This window comes from Budorcas taxicolor, chromosome 1, assembly GCF_023091745.1.
Source record: "Budorcas taxicolor isolate Tak-1 chromosome 1, Takin1.1, whole genome shotgun sequence".
Lineage (NCBI taxonomy): Eukaryota > Metazoa > Chordata > Mammalia > Artiodactyla > Bovidae > Budorcas > Budorcas taxicolor.
The window spans coordinates 47,597,396-47,622,827 of NC_068910.1; the positions used below are offsets into that span (position 1 = coordinate 47,597,396).

Genomic DNA, 25,432 nt, shown 5'->3' on the forward strand with positions numbered 1-25,432 from the left:
AAACATGTATGAAGTATATCTCTAGGATAATTCTTAGAAATTAAATCACTAGGTCACGAACTATATACATTTGTAATTATGAGAGTTACACCCATGTTGCTCTCCATAAAGGAAATAATTTATGCTCCAACCCAGGAATATATGAGCCTACTAGAGCAAGATTTTTAATAGTTCCAAAGCATGTTACAGGGGACTTTCAAATTCCTATTCCCACTTTGTTTTGATTTGGTTTTGTGGGATTATTTGGAACAGGAGTATGAGTCAGATGAGTTCTGGTTTTTGTCCCAAATGATACTGGCTCTCTTTTCCTGGAGAATTTCATGGACTATATAGTCCATGGGGTTGCAAATAGTCGGACATGACTGAGCAACTTTCACTTTCTTTTCCCCAAAGCACATGAATACGACAAACACACACTGTTGCTATAAAGATTCACAAATTTAGACATACTGAAATGACCAGGATCCATTACATTTGAGTGTCTCTACAAAGCCCATCTAAATACTAAACTGCATTGCCACAAGAGAGAACGGGTAAACTCTTGGCCCTATGAATCAATGTCTAATGAGAATTGATTTAACAGGCTCCGGGGGACCTTATCTTATTGCTAATAAAAGAAATCCCATCTGGCACTTTCCTACACTGCCTAGATATTAAATAGGGCTTATGATGATTAAGCACCAGAAAAGTTAATTAAGAGGTAATTCCAGGGGAATGCACAGATCTCAGAGGGCAATGGTCTTCTACCGGGCGACTTAAAGAAAGGAGCCAGGAGACCAGCTACTGGACTTCGAGCGCCAGGCAGAAGCCTCGCAACACACAGGGTCATGCTGGCCAGAGCCCACCCCCGGGGCAGCCATCCTTAGCTGAGGGCTTCCTCCCACACGGAAAGGATGCCCACTTCCACTCCAACCCTAAAGACCTGCTCCAAGAACAGGACCTCCCCCAGGTGAAAGGGACACGAAACCATGATGAGGTATTTCAGTTTGTTTTTCCTCCCTGGATGGGGCCACGACAAAACTTTTATAATATTAAACAGAAGGACAGGATTTATTAAAAAATGTAGAACAAAGGAGGATGTCATATATTGTGGTCAGCCATCAAACAATTATGTCCCAAGTTTAATAAATTTATATCATCCAAATCTGAATAAATCCCATCCATATTCCTAAAGCATTATCTTTAAACACATTCTCAGTCAAGGGTGCCCTAGATACCTCCTAGAACACAAGAGTCAAGGTCATTAGAACAAAAAGTCTGTTCACAGCAGCTCCATCACCGTATCCACAGCAGGAAACCTGCTCCAGAGCAAACAAGCACCTCATTTAATTTTCAAAAGATGATTTGTCTTTGTTGATTAAATTGATATACCTAAGATACAAAACAAATTATCTAATTCCTGTTTCTATAAAATCCAGACATCTGGCATGTCGGGCCTGAAATGAACAACACTAATTCCTAGGAGATATGTAACACGTGAGGCTTTCAGCAGGGTTCAGAGAGCACACTTTTTATTCTGGCACCAAGTCTCAAGGGCTCATTTGTTTCTTAGAAGGTCCGTGGTGGTCCCTTCTGCCTTTCGGTCCTGACACACAGTGAATTCAAAGGAAACTCGAGTGACGTGGCTCTCTTCTGTTACTCTGACCAGTACTTAACACAGGTTTCCTATTCTGAAAGCACCAGAGAGGTACTAAGTCCATTGGGCTGTTAACATTGTTAGGTCTGACGTGGAACTCAGCTGTCTATTTGCTTAATTGACTATAAACAGAGATCCTTTGCCAAACAGTGCTTGCCATAAAGAACTCAACGTGGGGCGCATTCACTTGGATGCTGTCCACAAGTTTCAGGAACAAACATGAAACGTACCACAGTGAGCAAACAAAACTGGCACGACCCTCTGGAAACCAGCTCAGTGGTGTGGCTCAGTGGCCTGGGAAGGTTTTATTTCACATATTTAAGTTGGCCATCCTATTTTTAGGGATAGGTTTTAAGGATAAAAAGACTGGATGCTGTTGCTGCTGCTAAGTCGCTTCAGTCGTGTCCGACTCTGTGAGACCCCATAGACGGCAGCCCACCAGGCTCCCCCGTCCCTGGGATTCTCCAGGAAAGAACACTGGAGTGGGTTGCCATTCCCTTCTCCAATGCATGAAAGTGAAAGTGAAGTCACTCAGTCGTATCCGACTCTTAACAACCCCATGGACTGCAGTCTACCAGGCTCCTCCGTCCATGGGATTTTCCAGGCAAGAGTACTGGAATGGGGTGCCATTGCCTTCTCCAAAAGACTGGAGAAGATGACAAAATTTCACAAAATACAGAGATGTTCCCTGTGCCATTCTTTATATTATAAAAATCATAAACCCAAATATCCAGTAATCAAGGCATGGTTAACTAGATTAAGACACATTCATATGATTTTACATGATGTGATATGAAATGATGTGATATTACAATATAGTTGGGCTTCCCTGGTGGCTCAGATGACAAAGAATCCGCCTGCAGTGTGGGAGACCTGGGTTCGATCCCTGAGTTAGGAAGATCCCCTGGAGAAGGGAATGGCTACCCACTCCAGTATTCCTGCCTGGAGAATTCCATGGACAGAGGAGCCTGGTGGGCTACAGTCCATGGGGTTGCAAAGAAACGGACATGACTAAGTGACTTTCTCTTCATGGTATAAAATAGCCTTATATAATGACACAGGACATTACTCAATATAATATTAAGCAGGAGGGAACTATGTACACAGAATGCCAGTTTGCTTTATAAAAATCTGTCTACTGGATGTACACATGCACACGGTTTTATAAGGCTGCATTTCCCTCATAACAGCACCTCTCACACTAAACTGCCAGGGTACTTTTCTGTTTTGCTTCCCATCCTTCTTTCCCTGGTTCTTGTGCACCTCCGATTCCTCTGATTGTTGGCAGGCCTGGAACACAGAAGCACCAAGTGGCCCACATCACAGAGACAGGTGTGTCTCTGAGGATAAAGAGTAGGAGTGTGTCTGAACCCCAGTCCAGGGGCTTCACCCTGGCTTGAGATGTTGTCAAGGGGATGCCTGGCACAGAAAAGGCACTCTGGATGTTCACACACCCTTCCTTCTTGAAAGTTTGGAGACAAAGATGTGAGCAAAATGCATTGAATCCCTGCCTAGAAACCCTGGTGAAGAGAGAATGTCCAAGACCCTGACTTGTAAGAAAAGAAGATTGTTTTTCAATAGGGATAATATTCCAGTCATAAGGAACACCCTTTCTGTTGTCCTGGCAAACAAGCATCTTGCCCCAAGAATGCTGAAGGTAGCTCTGTCTGTGGAAGACTAACACACCAGAGTCAGACTGTTGTTATTAGGGGAGTGGAGAGGTTCATGCACCAGTTTTAAACTGTGGCTGAAAAAGGAAGCTTCAGGATGAGTGGACCAGAACCCAGCCATGTTGTCATGCCGAGCAGTGACCGGCAAAAGGAAAGGGCAAGAACAAAGAACAGTCTGATCTGTGATGACCTTTTCAAATTATATGTTGATCCCTTAAGCTACACTGTTCCTTCTTAATGGTGGAAGTCAAGAAAATTTGACAGAAGGAACTGCAAGACTCGTTTCTCCTTTACATTTTGCTCTTTGTCCTTGTGCAAAATGCTAATGTCTTAATCTTTTTGAATTTTGGTTTCCTCTAGATGTATGCCCAAGAGTGGGATTGTTGGATCATATGGCAGTTCTAGATTCAGTTTTTTAAGGAAGCTCTATAGTGTTCTCCACTGTGGCTATAACCGTTTACATTCCCAACACCTTTTCTCCACACCCTCTCCAGCATTTATCGTTTGTAGACTTTGATGGTGGCCTCTCTGACTAGTATGAATTGATACCTCATTGTAATTTTGATTTGCATTTCTCTAATAATTAGTGATATTGAGCATCTTTTCATGTGCTTTTTTTTTTGGTCATCTGTATGTCATCTTTGGAGAAAAACCTATTTAGATCTTCAGCCCATTTTTGACTAGGCTGGTTTTCTGTTTATATTGAGCTGCATAAGCTGCTTATATATTTTGAAGATTAATCCCTTGTCAGTTGCTTCACTTACAAATATTTTCTCCCATTCTGTGGGTTGTCTTTTCAGTTTATGATTTTCTTTGCTGTGCAAAAGTTTTTTAAGTTTAATGAGGTCCTGTTTGTTTATTCTTGTTTTTATTCATTACTCTGGGAGGTAGGCCCAAACAGATGCTGCAGTTTGTCGGTGTTCTGCCTGTATTCCTCTAAGAGTTTTATAGATTCTAGTCTTACATTTAAATCTTTAGCCCATTTTGAGTTAATTTCTGTGTATGATGTTAGAGAACGTTCTAATTTCATTCTTTTACATGTACCTGTTCAGTTTTCCCAGCACCATTTATTGAAGAGAGTGTCTTTTCTCCACTGTATATTCTTGCCCCCTTTGTTGTAGATTAACTGACCATAGGTACACTGGCTTTATTTCTGGGCTTTGTATCCTGTTCCACTGATGTATATTTCTGTTTCTGTGCCAGTACCATAGTGTTTCGATGATTGGAGTTTTGCAGTATATCCTAAAGTCAGGGGCCCTGATTCCTACAACTGATTCCTGATTCTTTCTCAGGATTGCTTTGGCTATTCAGGGTCTTTTGTGTTTCCATACAGATTTAAAAATTTTTGTGTACTAGTTCTGTGAAAAATGCCATTGGTAATTTAATAGGGATTTCAAAGAATCTGTAGGTTTCCTTGGGTAGTATAGTCATTTCGACAGTCGTGATTCTTCTAATCCAAGAACGTGGTATACCTTTCCCTCTGTGTCATCTTCAATTTCTTTCATCCGTGTCTTACAATTTTCAGAGGACAAGTCCACTGTCTCCTTAGGTAGGTGTATTCCTAGGTATTTTTTTCTATGTGATGATAAATGTGATTGCTTCCTTAATTCCTCTTTCTGGTCTTTTGTTGTTATTGTATAGAAATGCAGGAGATTTTTGTGTATTAATTTTGTATCCTGCAACTTAACTGAATTCACTGATGAGCTCTAGTAGTTTTCTGGTAGCCTCTTTTGGATTTTCAGTGTATAATATCATGTCATCTGGCTTATTTTAAATGATGATGAGTTGCATTTAAGCAATGCAGTGAGTTTAAATATTCCTGTGAAACTAATTGTGGAGGGGAGGGAAGGTGTAGATCTCCTGACATTTAACTGAATATTTAACTACACTGGAAAACAAAACCTAAACAAGAGACACACTGTCACGATTGAGGAAACAGGATGAGACTGCCAGTGTTCATTTGCTGTGTTGCTTTACATAACATGCTTAACTCCTGGAGACTTAATGCTTTGTTGATAAAACAAGCAGGTTATACTTGAATTCAGGACTGATTTTTAAGTTTCACTTTAGCTCTAAAATTCCATCATCTATCCTGGGATATTCTTTCTCAACTTCAAAGTTTGATACTGTCAGTTCTAGGACAGGGTTCCCATAGTTAAAGGGGAGGCATGAAGAACAGATCAAGTTTTTCTGACCAGAGGCATCCTCCGCCATTCTCAATAACAACAGCAGTTCAGCAGAATCTCCTGTGTCGGGTGATACTGTGAGCACATCAGCAGCACTATAGCCTTTCATGGCAGATTAGAGCAGAGTGAAGGGGCTCAGGGGTGGGGACTGGCCTGTGTGATTCACGAAGCAGCAGCCCGGGAGGGAGGCCCGCCATACTATGGCTCTGCGACACGCAAGACTTTGGAAACCACTTCCATGGCAGAAACGTGCCTCCAGGAGAAAGCAAACACTCTGAGTGGTTGCACCTAAGGCCAGTTAGTCCTGCTAGGGTGGCTGTGTATGTTCAGAACTTCTACCTCTATTTAAAAGTTTCCCCTTTGTGTTTATTCTGTCAAAGCAGAAAAGTGTGATTTTCGCAAAACTCACTCATGTGCCCACTGGCCCGTTTTCTACTTCATACAGAAATGCTTTGTTTCTATAATCAGAAAGAAACCAGAAAGCCTGCGGGGAAACATAAACACACAGAACCACCATCCCAAATAAAAGGCATCAGAGTTTCTGAGTCTAAAGAAAAAACAAAACAAAACCATCCTGTCAGCCGAGAGTCTTCTCTGGCACAGCAGGTCAACACACAAATGAATGTACAAATGAAGAGAGACATCAAAGTTCTAAATAATTAAGCATCAGCTACAAAACAAACACAAGCATTTCTATTCTGCCTGTAGAAAATCATCTAATAGCAAAACAAGGGGAAAGTCTCTTGCTTTAGGAAAAGCTAAACCATAAAAACCATTTGAATTTACTAAATAGATATGAATGTTTAAAGAGAACTTTATTTAATTGATGAACCAGATACACCAGCCTAGAATAAGGCACGGACAGACCTCACCCTGAGTTCTCACGAGTCTTTACCATGCTCCCCGGGGCTGTCCACGGGGCTTCCCATCTGCTAGTTCATTTAACCTCCCCACATTCCAGGCAATGGGACCCCATTCCAGTACTCTTGCCTGGAAAATCCCATGGACGGAGGAGCCTGGTAGGCTGCAGTCCATGGGGTTGCTAAGAGTCGGACACGACTGAGCGACTTCACTTTCACTCTTCACTGTCATGCACTGGAGAAGGAAATGGCAACCCACTCCAGTGTTCTTGCCTGGAGAATCCCAGGGATGGGGGAGCCTGATGGGCTGCCATCTATGGGGTCGCACAGAGTCAGACACGACTGAAGCGACTTAGCAGCAGCAGCAGCATTCCAGGCAGATACGGGCTTCCCTTGTGGCTCAGCTGGTAAAGAATCCACCTGCCAACTCAGAAGACTTGGGTTCGATCCTTGGGTCAGGAAGAGGAAGAAGAGAAAGCCCAGGACCTGCAGAGACGGGACTCAGAGATGTAGCGCAGGGAGGCAGACAGCCCACAGCCATGGGAGGGCATCTGGCAGGAGTGCCCAGGTAGGCTCCAGCTCTGGGGAGGAGGGCAGTGGGGCAGGGGAACATGCAGGTAGGCTCTGGGAGGCAACACAAAGCCAAGTCCCTCCAACTAGGCCACCTTGGGGAGTAAGGAAGCCCAGGCTCCGGGCATGTGCATACCTGACATGGAATGGGGCAAAATCACAGCCCAGGCTGTGCAGGGAATGGACCCTGGTGGCTGTGAGGTGCTTAGCCAGGAAGATGGAAAAGGTAAGCTGAGCAGGGCAAGGAGGGAGCTGACCATGGATAACTGTTACAGATATGGGGGCTGACCACATACATAGGAACTTTGGGGGCAACCTGGCAGAGGCCAGCGATACATCATTCTAGTATTAACTCCAGAGGTGGCTGGAATCACAGATCCCGCCAACCTCCTAAGATCACCACACCTGGAAACCCAGGATCTGGATAGATATATAGGAACCAGGTACTCTGAGTAGCCTCAGGCCTAGGGGATAAGAATTAGTCAGAGGAGGCTTGGGTCCTAGGTCCACACGCATGCATAGCTGATGCACGATAGGAGCCCATGAGTCAGGCCAGCAGGGGGTGAGCTGCAGAGGACTAGGACTTCCTCTGGGGCCCAGCTCCTCCAGGAATTTAAGGCATCAGTCAGATATCCAGCAAAGGAATCTCAAGGCTGGAGCATAAAACTCCAATCTCAAAGAAGGCACTCATTAAGAGTTATTCTGAGAGAGAGAGAGTGGTTCACAAATTTCCTTCACAATGATATCAGCTTAGAAACTGGTCAGGAGATGGGCCTACTTTCTTTTTTCCCTCTATCTTTACTGACATTTATTTTTTGGAAGTATAGTTGATTTACAATGTTGTGTTAATTTCTGCTGAACAGTAAAGTGATTCGAACACACACACACACAGAGGCATATACATATATACTCTTTTTTAATATTCGTTTCCACTATAGTTTATCACAGGATATTGAATATGGTTCCCTGTGCTATACAGGAGGACCTTGCTGTTTATCCATTCTATATATAATAGTTTGCATCTGCTAACCCCAACCTCCCAATCCCTTGACAACCACAAATCTGCTCTCTCTATCCAGGAGTGTTTCTGTTCTGTGGATAAGCTCATTTGTGTCATATTTTAGATTCCACATGTAAGCAGTATCATATGATACCTGTGTTTTCCTGTGTCTTACCTCGCTTAATATGATGATCTCTACGTCCATCCATATTGCTGCAAATGGCATTATTTCATTCTTTTTTACGGCTGAGTAGTATTCCGTTGTAGACTCGTATCACATCTCCTTTATCTGTTCATATGCTGATGGACATTTAGGTGGCTTCCGTGTCTTGGCTATTGTGAATAGTGCTGCCATGAATATGGGGGGGGGGTGCATGTATCTCTTTGAATTACAGTTTCGTCTGGGTATATGCCCAGGAGTGGGGTTGCTGGATCATACGGTAATTCTACTTTCAGTTTTCTGAGGAACCTCCATACTGTTTTCCATAGTAGCTGCACCAATTTAACATTGCTACCAACAGTACAGGAGGATTTGTATATAGTATATTTTCTTCAGGGGCTGAGTAAGGAGATGAAGGCAAGGGACAAGGCCCCCAAGGCAGGGGCCTGTTTTCAGGAACTGTAGAAGGTCAGGGGGACAAGGATGCTGTCATTCCAAGAGCACAGGGTGAAGGTGAAACTCTGATTCCCATACAGCCCATTTGTGTTCACCAGCTCTGCATTTCAGGCCATTTCTGGCTAACTGTGGCTGTGCCTGAATTACTGCGGCTGAAGGAAGCTGCCTTCACAATAGCTGCGGAAACATTCCTTCTTACTCTCTTCCAAGTCCTGAATTCTGTGCACACCAAATGCCAGACAAATGCTTTATGGAGCCAGAGATCTGAGGAATGAAAGTCCAGCCAAGAATTCACACCACAAAAGCTTTATCAGAGCCCAGCAGCGTTGAGCCTCTAACATTGGGAGTGGAAAAGTAAATAATATCAGGAACTTTGAGCTACAAAAGCAATCTAGAATATTGTTATTAAAGAACACGGGATTATAGGGAGGAAGTATCCAGAACTGACAGATTAGTAACTGTACATCTTGAAGGGTGACAAATTAAAAAGAGCATCAGTATGATTCTTTTTCTATGTTATAAGCACATCTGCAGCATCTAGCGAATTTAAGATCCTTTAACTCTCTTGGCCATTCTTAAAAGCAGGCCCCCACAGGCAAATATGTGATAACTTATGGTTTTATGGTGCCAGAGACATTATATGAATCATGAATATGAGGCCATCCTAAGGCCACTTCATTATTTCAAAAGTCTTGACATAGACTTACTTCGTCAACCATTAATTCCAAAGAAATATCAAAGGATTTATTCTCTCCTGAGATGTGCAAACTCTCCGTGGTGAATATGGCATGATCATAATGTGCTGTCCTTTCAAACTGTACAATAAAGCCAATACCAGGCAATCATTCTGAGATCACCTTCACATGGCAGATATGACAGTTCTCCACAGCAAAGGCCAATGCACAATGAGGTAGTGAAGACTTCCACTGGACCTTTCAGATACCTATAAGCCTCATAAAGAAAAGGACTAGCCTTAAACAAAATTGGGGAAGAAAGCTTACTTTCTACTCCTGTAAATTCCAAATTGCTTAACACAGCATTCCAAACTGGTGTTGGCCAATAAAAATATAATGTGAGCTCTCTCTCTCTCTCTATATATATATATATATATAATATATATATATGGTCTTCTAGTAGTCATAGTTTTAAAAGTAGAAAAGAAACAGGTGAACTTAATTTTATTATACATCTGACTTGGGCTCCAAAATCACTGCAGATGGTGACTGCAGCCATGAAATTAAAAGGCGCTTGCTCCTTGGAAGGAAAGCTATGATAAACCTAGATAACATATTCAGACAAGGCAATGGTACCCCACTCCAGTACTCTTGCCTGGAAAATCCCATGGATGGAGGAGCCTGGTGGGCTGCAGTCCATGAGGTTGCTAAGAGTCAGACACGACTGAGCAACTTCACTTTCACTTTTCACTTTCATGCATTGGAGAAGGAAATGGCAACCCACTCCAGTGTTCTTGCCTGGAGAATCCCAGGGACAGAGGAGCCTGGTGGGCTGCCGTCTATGGGGTTGCATAGAGTTGGACACGACTGAAACGACTTAGCAGCAGCAGACAACATATTAAAGAGGAGAGACAAAAACTTTAAAGTTTGGGGAAAAAAATAAAAGGCAGCGACATCACTTTGCTAACAAAGGTCCATATAATCAAAGCTGTGGTTTTTCCAGTAGTCATGTACTGATGCAAGAGCTAGACCACAAAGTAGGCTGAGCGCTGAAGAACCGATGCTTTCGAACTGTGGTGCTGGAGAAAACTCTCGAGAGTCCCTTGGACAGCCAGGAGATCAAACCAGACAATCCTAAAGGAAATCCATCCTGAATATTCATTGGAAGGACTGATGCTGAAGCTCCAATACTTTGGCTACCTGATGCAAAGAGCTGACTCATTGGAAAAGACCCTGATGCTAGGAAAGATCGAAAGCAAAAGGAGAAGAGAGTGGCAGAGAACGACATGGTTGGATAACATCACTGATTCAATGGACCTGAATTTGAGCACACTGCAATAGACAGGGAAGCCTGGCATACTGCAGGCCATGGGGTTGCAGAGTCGGACATGACTTAATGACTGAATAACAACAAAACATTTTACTTAAAATGTAATTTTAGATTCATTTCAATGTGTTTTCAATATAAAATTATTAATGAGACAGTTTACATTCTTTTTCACACTAGAGCTTTGAAATCCAGAGGGTATTTCACATCTAGACTACACTTGACATTTGGATAAGCCAAAACATTAAGTGGCTAATAACTAGTGTAATGCCCCAGCTACACTTCCCCATATCCTGACTTAAACCCTACTAGATTCCCATCCCTGGGAATGTTACCCCAGGTTCTAGGAAGTACAGGTACCAGATTTTCTAAGGCAGCCCTAATTCCACCCCTTCGGTCCCCGTAGCGCCTGGGTCACCTTCTTTTCAGTACCAAGGCAGTGTGCTGTCCTAGTTCTGGGGAGGCACTATCTAGGTTTGATTCTACCTTTCACTGTGTACAACCTGGGCCAGTTTTTAATTTCTTTTTAGACACTCATTTTGGAAATGGGTAGACATAGTGCTTCTCCCAGAGTTTGCTGGGAATGAGAAGAGCTCATATTCCTGGAACACCGCATGCTGTTCCACATGATTAGCTGTGGTGCAGAAAGAACTGTTGGCAAAGCAGTCACTTCGCCCACTGTCCCCACCACAGCTCCTGATTGGGTTGAGGAAATATGTCCTTTTTTCCATCCTGATGGCATCCCTGGCAAAGGGAATAGGCTCAGATGGCAAAGAATCTGCTGCAATGTGGGAGACCTGGGTCAGGAAGATCCCCTGGAGGAGGGCCTGGCAACCCACGCCAGTACTCTTGCCTGGAGAACCCCATGGACAGAGGAGCCTGGCGGGCTGCAGTCCGTGGGGTCGCAGAGAGTCAGACATGACTGAGTGAATAACACACAGGATGCTCCCTGCTGCCCAGACCTTTGTCTCAATCCACTTTAAAAATCCTGTCTGTCTTCCAGGATCAAATCAAACGCACCTCTCCTTCAGGACGCCCTTCCTTTCTCCTACCCCCACCTCCAAGATGAAAGTATTCCCATGGGTCTGTTTTCCTCACTCTGCATAGCATCCTAATTATTCATATCAGACTTAGTTCACCTTCTGGACTTTTCCTCAGGGGTTAAGGCACTTACTAATTTTGTGAACCTTTCCCTCCCTCCCCTCCCCTTTCATCCCCCTCACATTTCCCCAGGAGGCTTCTGACATTCAGTATATGATTTTGAAGCAAATGAATGGATATCCAATAGCTTTGATTTAATATATGTGACCTTTTCATTATTAAAAGTATCAGTGCTAAGTAAAAAGGCGATTTAAAATATCCGCGCAGTCCCTTATAGCTTTGAGATTGATACTCTTTACTCTACTCACGTCCCACTCCTGAGGTCCCCACACCTGCCCTCCACAAGCCTCCAGGACCGCTCCCGGTGTCTCTGAGGTGCTGGGCCTTCCCCGTCAAAAGGTGACTCAAACGGAGCTGCGTCTGACCTTCCACTCCACCACAGAGTGCTTTCGGCTCTGTCATTTCGGAGCCCCGCCAGGTGACTGGCCAGTCAACCTGATCCGGCAGTGCAGAGGAAGGAATCCTGCCTTGCAGCAGCCCCTCTCTGAGACAGCAGATGCATCACCTGGACAGGTGACTGCCACAGCATTCCTGCAGCATCTCAGGGGCTACACGGGGCAGTGAGGAAGTGCAGGACAGATGCACTCTGGGAATGCAGAGTTATTTCATAAACCACGGGGCCTGTGTATTCCAACTGAGCGAAGACGAGGCAGTCTGACCTCCAGCTTCAAAGAAGGACATGACCAGGAGTGTTTGTTAATTCATTCCATAAGTTTAAATGTCCAGACTAGGGACCCTGAGAGCGAAGGGGGTTTACTTTTTGAAAATGAAACTTCTTGAAAAATTAAATTCATGTGATAAAATTTTAATTTGTTTAAAATGAATTTTGAATGAAGAAAGATCACTAACTCATTTCATTAAAAGCTCTGTGTTCTTTCTACTTAATAAAATCATAATTGAACCTTAAAGGGGTTTCTGTATAACAGACTAGAAACACAAAGCTTTTCTAATTGAGGGAGATGCTCTGCTTTCCTGCAGTGGGCCTTCCACACACCCTGGCAGCTTTTAGTTGCTTTCTCACAACACTTAGATCTGACTCTTGGGGGATGGATGATTGCCCTCACACCCTGTCACTGAGGTGCAGAGAGGGTGCAGGCTGTGTCAGCAAGTGAGTGACAGAAACAGGTCTCCAAGTGCATCAATCCTCTTCTTAACACAGGCCAAAGGAGGAGTTTACATACCGTAGCTGCTGGGCTGCAGGCACTGAGCCTCTCAGAGAAAGACTGGACGGGAAGTGCCCTGCCACTCACGCTCCATCCTCCCCTCCCTTCCTTCCCCCGGCCTGGCCTTGCCTGAGCCCGGCAGTCCTTGGCAGGCAGAAGCACACCCTCAGTTCAGCAAACCCTGACAATTAACGGCCAGTCGCATTACGGGAAACCATTTCATCAAATCTAACCCCTGCTTCCCCACAGACCAAGTCCATTAGAGCAGCAGCAGATCCTTGGAAGTTATCCAGATGCTAACTAGCTTCTGGCCAGCACATTTTAAGTGAGAAATTTTAAACGCTGTGGCTATCTCATAAACATCTCAGTCTGAACACCAGAGTGCCATGCAATTAACACTCATTTTTAAAGCCACTTTGTAAACGTGCCTGACAATATAAAATCACAGAATATAAATTATGCTCCTACTGTAAGTCAGGAGATTCCACAGGTGTCTTATACTAATGAGATGGCAGAAGACCAGGAGCTGAGGGTCCAGGCCAGGATCTACCCACTAACAGCGTGTTCACCTCACAGGCCTCCTTCTACAGCTGTAAAGTCTCAAGGGTCGGGGCATAAAGTCAAGGTCCCTCCCAGAAACTGTATTCGTCAAAGTCATACTAGGCTATGCTGCTGTAACAAATAAACCCCAAGGCCTCAGTGACTTATCTCACCAAAAGTTTCTTTCCAGCACAAAGTTCCCTGCTGGTCATCAGGAACTCCCCTCCATCCAGTGTTTTGGAGGTCAGGTTCCCTCCAGCTAACAATGAGGTAAACAGTGGTAGGAGGACCTTTAAGGTCCACGTCTGTGTGACCCCAGAGCATGCTCTGGGTACACGCTGCACACAGGGAGTGCCCTTTATGTCTGCACCTCCCCAGGCTCCTCTGTGGCCCTGACCAGCAAGGAAGTTGCTGTGGCCAGTGAGTTCCAGATGACAGACTTAACACATGGTGGTCTTTCCGCCTTCCCAAGACTTATTTAAAATGACAGCAAGGAAATACAAATGTAATTGATTCATAAAAGTAAACAGAAAAGGAGGACACCAATCAGCCACCTACAGATTTCAGTGAAGTTCTGAAAGAGGAAGCAGCGAACACCATTTTCAATCATAATGACTATTGATTTTCAACAGTAATGTCAACCTCTGAATAAAACAAGAAAGGCTCAAATTGATGTTTGCAGAACAGCACCTGAATGGCCTCAACCTTGAATACATAAGAATAAAGGTACTGCGTGGACAGATGTGAGATGAAGAAAGTGGAAGGGGTGGTTGACAGAGGTAGGAACATCATATGAATACTCGTGCTGCCAGACCAAGGAAGGAGGGTGAACACGCATGGAACAAGACAGGGTTTCTGTGTACTATTTGTGTGAAAGATGACCAATAGAAAACCAAACCACAGATAACAAGCAAGAAACCAAAGGTAAAGTACTCTAAGTAAGTAAGCAAAGTCCCCACTATTCAGAGCAGAGAAATGAAAGACTACCTAAAATTGATACATCAAAAAATAGCAACATACCCACATGTTTTAACTTTACAGATTTAAATTTAAGGCTTTACAGGATTAAGGACAAAACTGATTAAACATGGAGCAGAGGACTGCCGCTTTTCATCTCAAAGTGTTCTTTCCCATTTTGGTTTTTACTATTTGCATGAAATCATCTGACGAAAGACAAGGAATAAAATGAATCAAGTATAGTGTGTGTTTTCGACACATTTACCTGATTCATCTAGACCCCAAGCACCTGGAGGAAGGAGCAGGGTCGACCTGTCTTTCGTTCCCTGCTGTGCTCTATCCATAGCTTTAATACTATGGTGTGTCCTGGAAAAGGAAATCAACACGGTATTGAAGTTGTACATAAGTGCCCCGTCCTCTGTCTGCTGCTGCACGTCCACAGTTCTCAGGCCTGCCCAGTCCTCTGTCTTCCCCCAAATTGTCCTACTATACATATAGTCTTTAATGGGTTTAAACGTTCGATACACCACATCCCCAGTGCTTCAAGCATATGGTTTCAGTGATACGGGGCCCACAGAGTCACGTTATATAGGAAGACCCCTGACTGTGTATATACGCAGGAGCTGATACACCCTATGGTGGTGTGACTCTGCTCATTAGAGGGTGTGGTGGAGAGTGGGAGACAGGAGTCTCCTATCTGCACCGAAGAACAGTTTTGAAAAGGCTTGATCCAATCTATATAATTCAGAGAATGTGGGAAACAGACTCCTGGCTCTATCCCAGTTAACTGTGTGATTCTGAGGAAGCTCTGTAACCTCTCTGTGCTTTGGTGCCTTCATGTACGTGGGGACCCTCCTTACGGGAACTTCTATGAGGAATCAATAATAACGAAACAATGATGGATAATAATAAAGGAAACTGCAGTGCACCCAGACTGCTCCATTCCTTCTAGTTATCTTTCCATGAGCGTATTTCAGTGACCTAATGGTGTTGAACTCTTCAGCCCCTGCCTGCTCTGTCTCACCATCATGTGTTCTGAGGGCATTTAATTCACACTTTCACCACCTATATATTCACCACACTTTATGTCAGCACTGAAGAACAGATCATTAGAAACACTGTGTGACCTCTACCCCTGAGACCTACCCTCACAAAAACCTAACCAGAGAAACTGGGTAAGTAAAGAACAGCTGTCCACGAGAAAAGAAACACAATTCAATTTGACACCTTAGAAGAAAAATATTCTATTCTGAATCCTATGCTCATTGCCGCAAAAATTAAAGATTTCAAAAACACCTTCTGTATCGTAGCTTCCAAGACTCTTCCACGTCTCCTAAACCCAGGCAATGCAGAGAGGCAAGGAAAGGACTGCCCACTGCAGTGCTTCTGAGTCTCGATTTCCCACGTGTGGTTCAAACTCAGGATGCTGCTTGGACTTTGTTCTACCACTGCACTCTCCCCGGCTCCCTCCCTTCCAGCTTCTCTGGAAACACAAAGGCGCATTCCAGAATCAGAAGCTGACGTCTGTTGTTGCCTCCCCCTGCTTGATGTCACCCCAGAGAGCAGTCCAGCTCCCTCCCTCACCCCCTTCAAGACCGCAGAGGTCTTCCCTGAGCAGCCCATGCACGAGAGAGGCCCCTGCCCAGCCCCGGCCAGTCTCTGCCCCCGTTTCTCCGCTTCATTCTTTTTCGTGGCTCTCATCACCTAATACATACAAGTATATTTTTATTTATTTACATCTTCTCTCTCTGCCCTCCCTCTAGGGCAGCACTAGCCAATTGAAATATAATGTGAGACATGTTTAATTTTAATTTTTCTAGTACCCAAACTAAAAAAGAAGTAAACATAAGCAGGGAAAATTAATTTTAATGTTTCTTCTTTAACCTCATGTATCCAAAATTTGGTGTTTCAAAATGTAGTCAATATGAAAATTATTAATGAGATAGCTTACATTTTTTTGGTACTAAAATTTGGAGATCCGGTGTGTATGTTACAGTTATAGTGCATGTCAATTCAGACTCACCCCATTATAAGTACACAAAGCCATATGTGGTTGATGGCTATAGTATGGGTAGTGTAGCTCTGAAATATAAACTCCATGGGGTGAAGGCTTATTTGGGTCACTATTAATGTACCCAACAGCTAGAACAGTGCCTGGCACATGGGATTTTTTAGGTATAGTTGATTTATAATGTTGCATTAATTTCTGCTACATAGCAAAGTGACTCAGTTACACACACACACACACATACATGCACACACACACATCTTCCTTTTTAAGTATTCTTTTCCATTATGGTTTATCATAGTATATTGAATATAATTCTCTGTGCCATATAGTAGGACCTTGTTTATCCATTCCACATACAAGAGTTTATACCTGCTAACCCCAACCTCCCATCCCACCCAACTCCCCTCCCCCTCAGGCAACCACAAGTCTGTTCTTGTGAAAGTTTGAGAGTCTGTTTCTGTTTTGTAGACAGGCTCATTTGTCTCATATTTTCGATTCCACATACAAGTGATGTCATATGGTATTTGTCTTTCTGACTTCCTTCAATTAGTATGATAATTTCCAGTTGCATCCATGTGGCTGCAAATGGCATTATTTCATTTTTTTAAATATTACATTATATATATGTACCACATTGCATTTATCCACTCATCTGTCAATAGACATTCCACTTCTTTGCATATTTTGGCTATTTTGAATAGTATTGCTAGGAACACAGAGGTGCTTGTATCATTTTGGATTGAGTTTTGTCTGGATATATTCCAGGAGTGGGATTGCTGGACATACGGTAATTCTATTCTTAGTTTCCTGAGAATACTACTTTCCACAGTGGCTGGAACAACTTACATTCCCCAACAGTGCAAGAGAGTTCCCTTTCTTCCACATCCTCTCCAGCATTTGTTATCTGTAGACTTTCTAATGATGGTCATTCTGACCAGTGTGAGGTGATACACACTGTAGTTTTGATTTGCGTTTCTCTAATAATTAGCAACGTTGAGCATCTTTTCAAGTGCCTATTGGCCATTTATATTATTTCTTTGGAGAAATGTCTATTAATGCCTTCTGCTCATTTTTCAATTGAGTTGTTTTTTGTTGTTGTTGTTGAGTTGTATGAGCTATTGGTATATTTTGGAAATATACACCTGTCAGTCACATCACTGGCAAATATTTTCTTCTATTCTGTAGGTTGTCTTCATTTTGTTTATGGTTTCCTTTGCTGTGGAAAAGCCTGTAAGTTTGGTTAGGTCCCATTTGTTTATTTGTGTTTTTATTTCTATTGCCTTGGGATACTGACCTAAGAAAACAGTGGTATGATTTATGTCAGAGAATGTTTTGCGTATGATCTCTTCTAGGAATCTTATGTACCGTATCTTATATTTAAGTCTTAAAGTCACTCTGAGTTTATTTTGTGTATAGTGTGAGGGTATGTTCTAATTTCAGTTTACATGTGGCCACCCAACTTTCCCAACTCTACTTGCTGAAGAGACTGTCTTTTTCCCATTGTATATTCTTGCTTCCTTTGTCGAAGACTAATTAACCAGAGGTCTGTGGGTTTATTTCTTGGCTCTCTATACTCAGAATTCCATTGATTCATAGTCTGTTTCTGTGGCACATGGGTTTTAAATCAACTGACTATTTAACATATTTCTTGTCTTCCGTCTAACAAGCACCTATTGAATATATACAATATGGGAAAAGAAAGCATGGTAGAAATAAAGTTAACTACATGAGGGTGCTTACAAGAAATAGGGGTTACTCTTCTACAGAAACAGAAAGACTGAGAAACTCCAAGGGCAAAAGGAAACAACCCACGTCAATTTAAAGCAGAGTGGGAAAGGGCATGATTCGAACTGAAATGGGGCACCAGTCTGGAGAAGTAGGGAGAGGATCGTAGAGAAAGTTACTGCAAAGACTGGGATGAAGAGTCATGAAAGCTGGATTGGAAAGGGGTCGGGAGAGATGCTGAGGAGGCAGAAATAACAAGGTCTGGCCCCAGCCTGCGTGAGAACCAAGTCAGGGAGGAATTATAAAGACAGGTTTTGGGCTCAATGGCCAAGGAAGCAGATAGTACCGTGACAAACCTGTGAGATCCTGAGAGATAAGGGGTTTGTGGGGCTCTACCTGGTGGGCCAGTATTGAAGATTTCACCTTCTAATGCAGGGCATACGAGTGTGATCCCTGGTTGGGGAACTAAGATCCCACATGCCTTGCAGCCAAAAAAAAAAAGAAACCCAATACATAAAACAGAAATAATATTGTAATAAATTCAATAAAAACTTAAAAAAAAAATGATCCACATCAAAAAAAAAAAAAAAAAAAGAAACCTTAAAAAAATTCAAACATAAAAACAGGTTTATGGAGGACAGGAGCTCATGAGGGCTTGACATCAGGTTCTAACACACAAACTCCAGCACATGACCGCACTTCCATCACTCTGACTTCTTCCAAATTTAGGCAGCACAGTACTTCCAAGAACATCCCACGAGAAAATATCAACTGCAGAGGAGTCAGAGGACCCCCTCTCTGGGTCTCAGTTTTCCCTTCTATAAAATGAGGGGGCAAGGGTGAGCCAGGTATTCCCATCCCAGCCTGGAGATCACTCTCCTTGAACCGGGTCTTCAGAGCTTTCTTTCTGTGCCATGGTAGCCGAGAGCTCTAACAGAAGAGTGTACAGCTATGAGTCTAATTCTCCCATTTATATAGCACTTTGGTTATTTTTCAAGAGTACCTGGACAAGAAAATAAAAGCCAGGAGCAGGCTCAAAGCAGCTACCGTCATCACAAACTCCATCCATTCTACAGCTAATGTACAGCTAACGTACAGCTAATGTACAGCTAACGTACCAGGTGAACAGCCAGACAACAATGTTGACTGCCAGTGTGAACAGTCACATTTCCGAGCTGACATTGTGATGCCCAGCAGTGAGGCTAGTCAGCCTAACTACAGAGGGAAGGACATTCTTTTTACATGTGTTTACATGATATAAACACTTTGAACCCAGGGCTGACAGCAAGGAACCTCAGGAAGCCTGTTTCACTTGTCCACACGTGGTTCAATGTACCCAGGTGCAAAATAGCATCTCACCTGAGACGCTCTTCCTCTTTTTTTCGGAGATTGAAGTCTCGCTGGACCACCTGGAGAACATGCTCTGTTTCATCGTCGGTCAGACCAGACAGGTCCAGCTTCCTCCCCATGATTTAACACCAAACACAGAAGACGAGACAAGACCTGAGAAATCAAAGGAGAGACCACAAATTGAGGGCAAGAAAAAAGTTCTCCATGGATAAAATCAACCAATGTTGTTATGAAACAGAATTCAACAGTGTTTATATAAGGTGGTGTCCTGCTCTGCTCCCATACTCAACAAATACTTAGAGACAACTTCAGCAAGGCTGCAGAGGAAAAGAGATGGTAACTGATCATCAACACTGTTATTTATCCCAGTTCTTAAATTGGGGAAAAAAAAACGATAAATTATTCTTTTCAATAAAATGAGGTGTACATGAGATCTGCTGTAAATTTCTGCAAAACGCCAAAACACGATATCCAAAACTTCTCAAGTTCTGTGATTTGAAGTCTCAAATTATAAATATTACACATAGTTGCAAGATAAAAATCATACTTTAAAAAATATCCTCTATATCTCCTGAAGCTTTTATCACATGACTAAAATACAAACTAGAAATTGACAAACTCTCTTGACAAAAAAAAAAAGTAAAATAATACTTTTAGACATTTTCTTAGCACCAGAAAATATATTTCAAAGAAACACCGCCCCAGAGGTGCATACCTAAAAGTTATGGGAAACCACATTTAAAAAAAATAATAATTTTTAGTGAATGGTCGCACCCAATGGTAAAATTAAATAAATAATTCCAGAAAAGTGCCCAGCATTGAAGGGCGTCACAAACATAAATTCAAACATTCTCCACAAAAATATCTGTGGAACCAATGCAGCAAGATTTCAAAAGCATTATTCCATACCATAACCAAGTGAGTTTTATCTAAGCAATGTAAGGTGGTTCAGCACTCAAAAATCAATCAGAGTAACCCACGACATTAGTAGAATAAAAGGGAAAAATTATCCGATCATTTCAAGAGATACAGAAGAAGCGTTTGACAAACTTCAGTGCCCATTCATGATAGAAACCCTCTGAAAACTAAGACTAGAGAATATTCCCTCCATCATATAAAAGGCATTAAAAAAATAAAAACAACAAAAACCTAGAATTAGCATCAAATTCATTGATGAAAGACTGGCTGTTTCCTCCTAAGATCAGGAAAAAGGCAAGAATGCCCACTCTTACCACCTCTGCTCAGCACTGAATGTCTTTATTATAAAGCTACATTCATCAAAACTGAGTGGTATTGGCATACACGTAGGTGTAACAGTTGTCTAGTAACAGAGTATCACAGATGAGGTGGCTTAGATAACAGAAATGTATTTTCTCCCAGTCTTAAAGGCTAGAAGTCTGAGATCAGGATGTTGGCAGGGTTGACTTCTCCTGAAGTCCATCTCCGTGATTTACAGATGGTCATCTTCTGCCTGTTTCTTCCCATGGAGTTCCCTCTGTGCACACCTATGTCTTAATTTTTCCTTCTTATAAGGATTACCAGTTGCATTGGATTAGGGTCCACTCTAATACCATCATTTTAACTTAACTGCCACTTTAGATATTCTGTCTCCAAATACAGTAAAAATCTGAGATGTTCAGGTTAGGACTCACTCCAACATATGAATTTGTCTCGGCTTGCAACTCTTCACCCTTTGCACCCCCTCCCCCAGATACCACGTCCTTCTCACGTGTACATTACAATCACTTCATCCCAACAGCCACAAAAGTCTTAACCTATTCCAGCATCAACTCAAAGTCCAAAATCTCATCTCATTATCATCTCCATTAGGTATAGGTGATTCATCCTGAGGCAAAAATCCTTCCCCCTTGTGAACCTGTGGAAGCACACAAGTTATCTGCTATCAGAGCAGAGCAGTGGGGCAGGCATTGGAGAAACAGTCCATTCTAGCGGGGAGAGGCTGGAAAGGAGAAAGAAGGCTTAGATCTCAAGCAAGTCTGAAAGCAGGGCAAATTCCATTAGGTTTTTTTTTTTAAATTAAGTTATATTTGACATACTATACTATATTAGTTTCAGCTGTACCACACAGTGATTCGATATTTTTATACATTATGAAATAATCACCACAACAAGTCCGGTTACCATCCAAAGTTGTTACAGTATCATTGACTATATTCCCCATGTGTCCTTTTTTCATGCCTAATCTATTATTTGTTTATTTTTAATATCTTTATCCCTATGTGTACTTTACATTCCCGTGACTTCTTTATTTTATAATTGGAGGTTAAGCCGATTCATCTGTTCCCTCCACCCCCTCTCCTTCAGCAACCACCAGTTTGTTCCCTGTATTTATGAGTCTCCTTCTGTTTCGTTCGTTTAAGGCTCAAGGATAGCTCTCTTTGGCTGCGTGCTCTATCCTCCGAGTGCAGCAGGGTGGGGGCTCACCCCCTCGGCCCTGGGTGTAGCCGCAGCAGCGTGGCCCACTCTCAGGAACTGAGGAGGGACAGCGCCCTCACCAGGCCATGGTGACAGTGACGCCCCTGCAGACCTCTGTTTTGTCTTCAGGATCATTCTTCCCTTTTCCTGATGGATGATGCATGTTGGTAGCCAGATAGCTCTACTGGTCCATCCTGTAGCCTCTCAGAAGTCCAGCAGCCTTCCCTCAGTTATCCTGTCTCTATTTAGTTTAAGCTGGCAGTGCTTCTATCGATGTAAATTCTCCAAAACTTTGTCAGCTTCCCATGCAGTTCTCAGGGGGCCAAGCCATCAGACAGGAGGACCCTCTACAGATCTGTCCTGGGTAACCTCTGTTTCCGGTTTCTGCTGCCATCATAACTGGATCTGTGAGCCACAGTCTAATCTCATAAGCAAGTGGTTGTCCAGTCACACCCTGCTTGCTCTCCATAGACAGACTTTCTCATTTTTGCAGTATGGGTATACTGAGAATTTTCCAAATCTGCAAGTTCCGGTTCCTTTTGTGGAACAATTCTGTCTTCAGTTTACCTCTCTCCTCTCACGTCTCATTCTAGCAGCAAGCATAAACCAGTCTTTAATACTTATTTTAGAATTCTCAGGTAACTATCCAAGTCCATAGTCACTGACACGTTCTACTTTACATAAAACACTGGAACACTATTAGACCAAATTCTCTGCCACTTTATAACCAAGAATGCCTTTCCTTCAGTTTCCAATGATATATTTCTCATTACTTTCTGAAAGCTCAGCAGACACTGCTAACATTCATATTTCTATCAACTTTTTGTTCACGATGATATATGCGTTCTCTAGTATAAGAGAAGCTTTCTCTCCATCTCTCCTCTTTTCTTCCTAAGTCCTCACTATAATCACCTTTAACATTCATATTTCTACGAACAGCAGATCAATTGTGAGCTGCTGGGTCAGAGGTTAAAGCATCTGTCTGCAGTGTAGGAGACCCGGGTTTGATCCCTGGGTTGGGAAGATCCCCTGGAGAAGGAATGGCAAACCACTCCAGTACTCTTGCCTGGAGAATCCCATGGAGGGAAGAGCCTGGTAGGCTACAGTCCACGGGGTCACAAAGAGTTGGACACGGCTGAGCTACTTCACTTTCTTTCTTTCTTTCTTTCTTTCTACTAACAGGCTCCTAAGGGAAACCTAGACTTTTTCTAACATGCAGCTCAAAACTCTTCCATGCTCTACCCTTATCCAGTTCTGAAGTCACTTCCACATTTTTATACAGAAGAAGAAACAGACATGGCAGATACATATATACAAAGATGCTAATTTCATTGGTGGTTATAGAATTGCAGTTAAAACCATATTTCATACACACCAAAACTGTCTTTATCTAGTGTTGCCAGGAGGTGGGACAATTTTGATACAGTGAGTACAAACTGGTACAGTCTCTTTGTAACACAATTAGGCCTCATTTTCAAAACTGAAGATGCATGTACCTCAGCATTTCTGTAGGTATATTTCTCAGACATCATCTTGCAAATATGCACCAACAGACAGGAATTGGGTTGAATCATATGAAATAATAGGGAACCTATAAAAACTCCTATTTCACATAGCTCATCCTAACAGAAGAACATTAGTAACAGTAACATTCAAAAGAGCAAAAAATATAAATATGTAAAACCTGTAAACCACCTCAAACAATCATAAACAGGAAGAAGGATAAACAAATAGTGTAGATGCTTGTTTCATACCAATGGAATACTGCACTGCAACGAGAACATCTGAAAGGTATATGGGGGCGGGGGAGAAGGGGACGACCGAGGATGAGATGGCTGGATGGCATCACCGACTCGATGGACGCGAGTCTGAGTGAACTCCGGGAGTTGGTGATGGACAGGGAGGCCTGGTGTGCTGCGATTCATGGGGTCGCAAAGAGTCGGACACGACTGAGCAACTGAACTGAACTGAAAGGTATATTCCACATCCATGAATCTCTAATAAAACGTGCTGCTGAGACCAACAAGCCATATGTATACGCATGTACAGCATGCAAACTGTATGACTCATCTTTACATAAAGTTCAAAAGCACAGAAAACCAAGAATACATGTATTTATTTTTCAGAATGAATGTGATAAAACAATACAGAACAAAATGGGCCCTCTGTGAAGGAGAGAGAAGATCTGGCCGGGGATAATCACATGTGGGTGGGAAGAGAGCCTGGAGCACCTGCTGGTCTGAGGAAGTGAATCAGGAATAAAACCCCACTGCTGGGCTGCTCAAGAAAGGGGAGGCTTCTTAGCTGCCATCTTCTAGTCTTCCGGTGAGCAGGAAGAAACACATCAGGAAGCACAGGGAAGATGCAGACTGACTTCTCCCTTTAAAACACCTCATTAAAGGTGATAACGGCACTTTGGAGTCTCCCAGAAGGTGATAAGTCTGTCCCCTTCACTTTACCGGCTTTTGCGTTCTGAGAATTCAAAGTGAGATTCTAAGATGCCCAGTTTGGACAAGACAGAAGTGGCAGCTTTGATCATATCAAATCTAAGTGATCAGGACTCAAGAGGCATAAATGGTTTCTGTAGAGAAATAAACAAAGTAGCTGTAAATGGATAAGACAGAGAATAATGAGAAACCCTTTGGGGGAAATAGTAAAAGCGTCTTCCCTTTTTTACAGTAAACACAATTAGATTTCCTGCATCATAGGAGAAAGAACATCAGTAGGGCTGGAAAAGCCTCAGTGTCCATGAGTCAGAGGTCACATAGGTTTGACTCTTTCATTTACAGATGAGAGAGTGTAAGCCCAGAGGGAAATGATTTCTCAGACACAAAACTGGTTCAGATGCTCTGACTTTCAGACCTGGTCCTCCCACTCCTGGATTTCTCTGGTTTATACTCAAATATGAAGGTAGCAGAGAGAATACATTTTAAAATTTAGTAATGAGAAAATTAATAAACTTCTAAGATTTAATTACATCACCATTTCCCTAACATGTATTTCTCAGGTCACTGTTCCTGTTCTGAGTGTTCTGAGAAAGGAGAGCTCAGAGATGAAATAAACTAGAGAGGAGTGCCTCACACTGTATTGCCCTCTTGGGGATGCACAGTGCATATAAGCTTATCAGAGCCTCTAAAGAAGTCTGTCACTGAAAAGCCAGTCCGCGTTTAACTCTGTATTTATCAAATGCATGTGTCTGCAGATACCTCTTTCTTTAATAACAACTGCCTCTTCACATCCAAAGAAATGAGTATTTGAGAATTATTGCTGTAAGTCCATCCCATGATGACAAACTACAGTAGCTACTGTAATATAATTAACTGAATTGATTTAGCTGGGGTTTTAAAAATGCAATTATGATAGGAAACTACAGAGGGATATGAGCTTTGGAAGAAGCTGAGGACTTAAAAAGGAAAGCAGATGGATACAATTTTACGCATAGAAAACCAAAATAAAGGTAGAATTGTCTACACGGTTCCTGAACAGAACAACTAGAGGGAGGATCCAGATAATTCTATAGGAAACTAGGTAGCACAAACCTCAAATGGAA

At 42.6% G+C, this 25,432-nt stretch overlaps 1 protein-coding gene across 1 annotated transcript in view; it reads right to left on the minus strand.

Moving 5' to 3' along the window:
• The window catches only part of MYRIP (myosin VIIA and Rab interacting protein), a 219,280-nt gene that overhangs the window by 170,153 nt on the left and 23,695 nt on the right, over positions 1 to 25,432 (minus strand). Inside the window, exon 2 of the mRNA XM_052641292.1 lies at positions 19,456 to 19,599. Within this exon, the coding sequence (XP_052497252.1) occupies positions 19,456 to 19,565 (110 nt within the window). The 5' untranslated portion in view covers positions 19,566 to 19,599. The remainder of the gene's footprint in view (positions 1 to 19,455; positions 19,600 to 25,432) is intronic.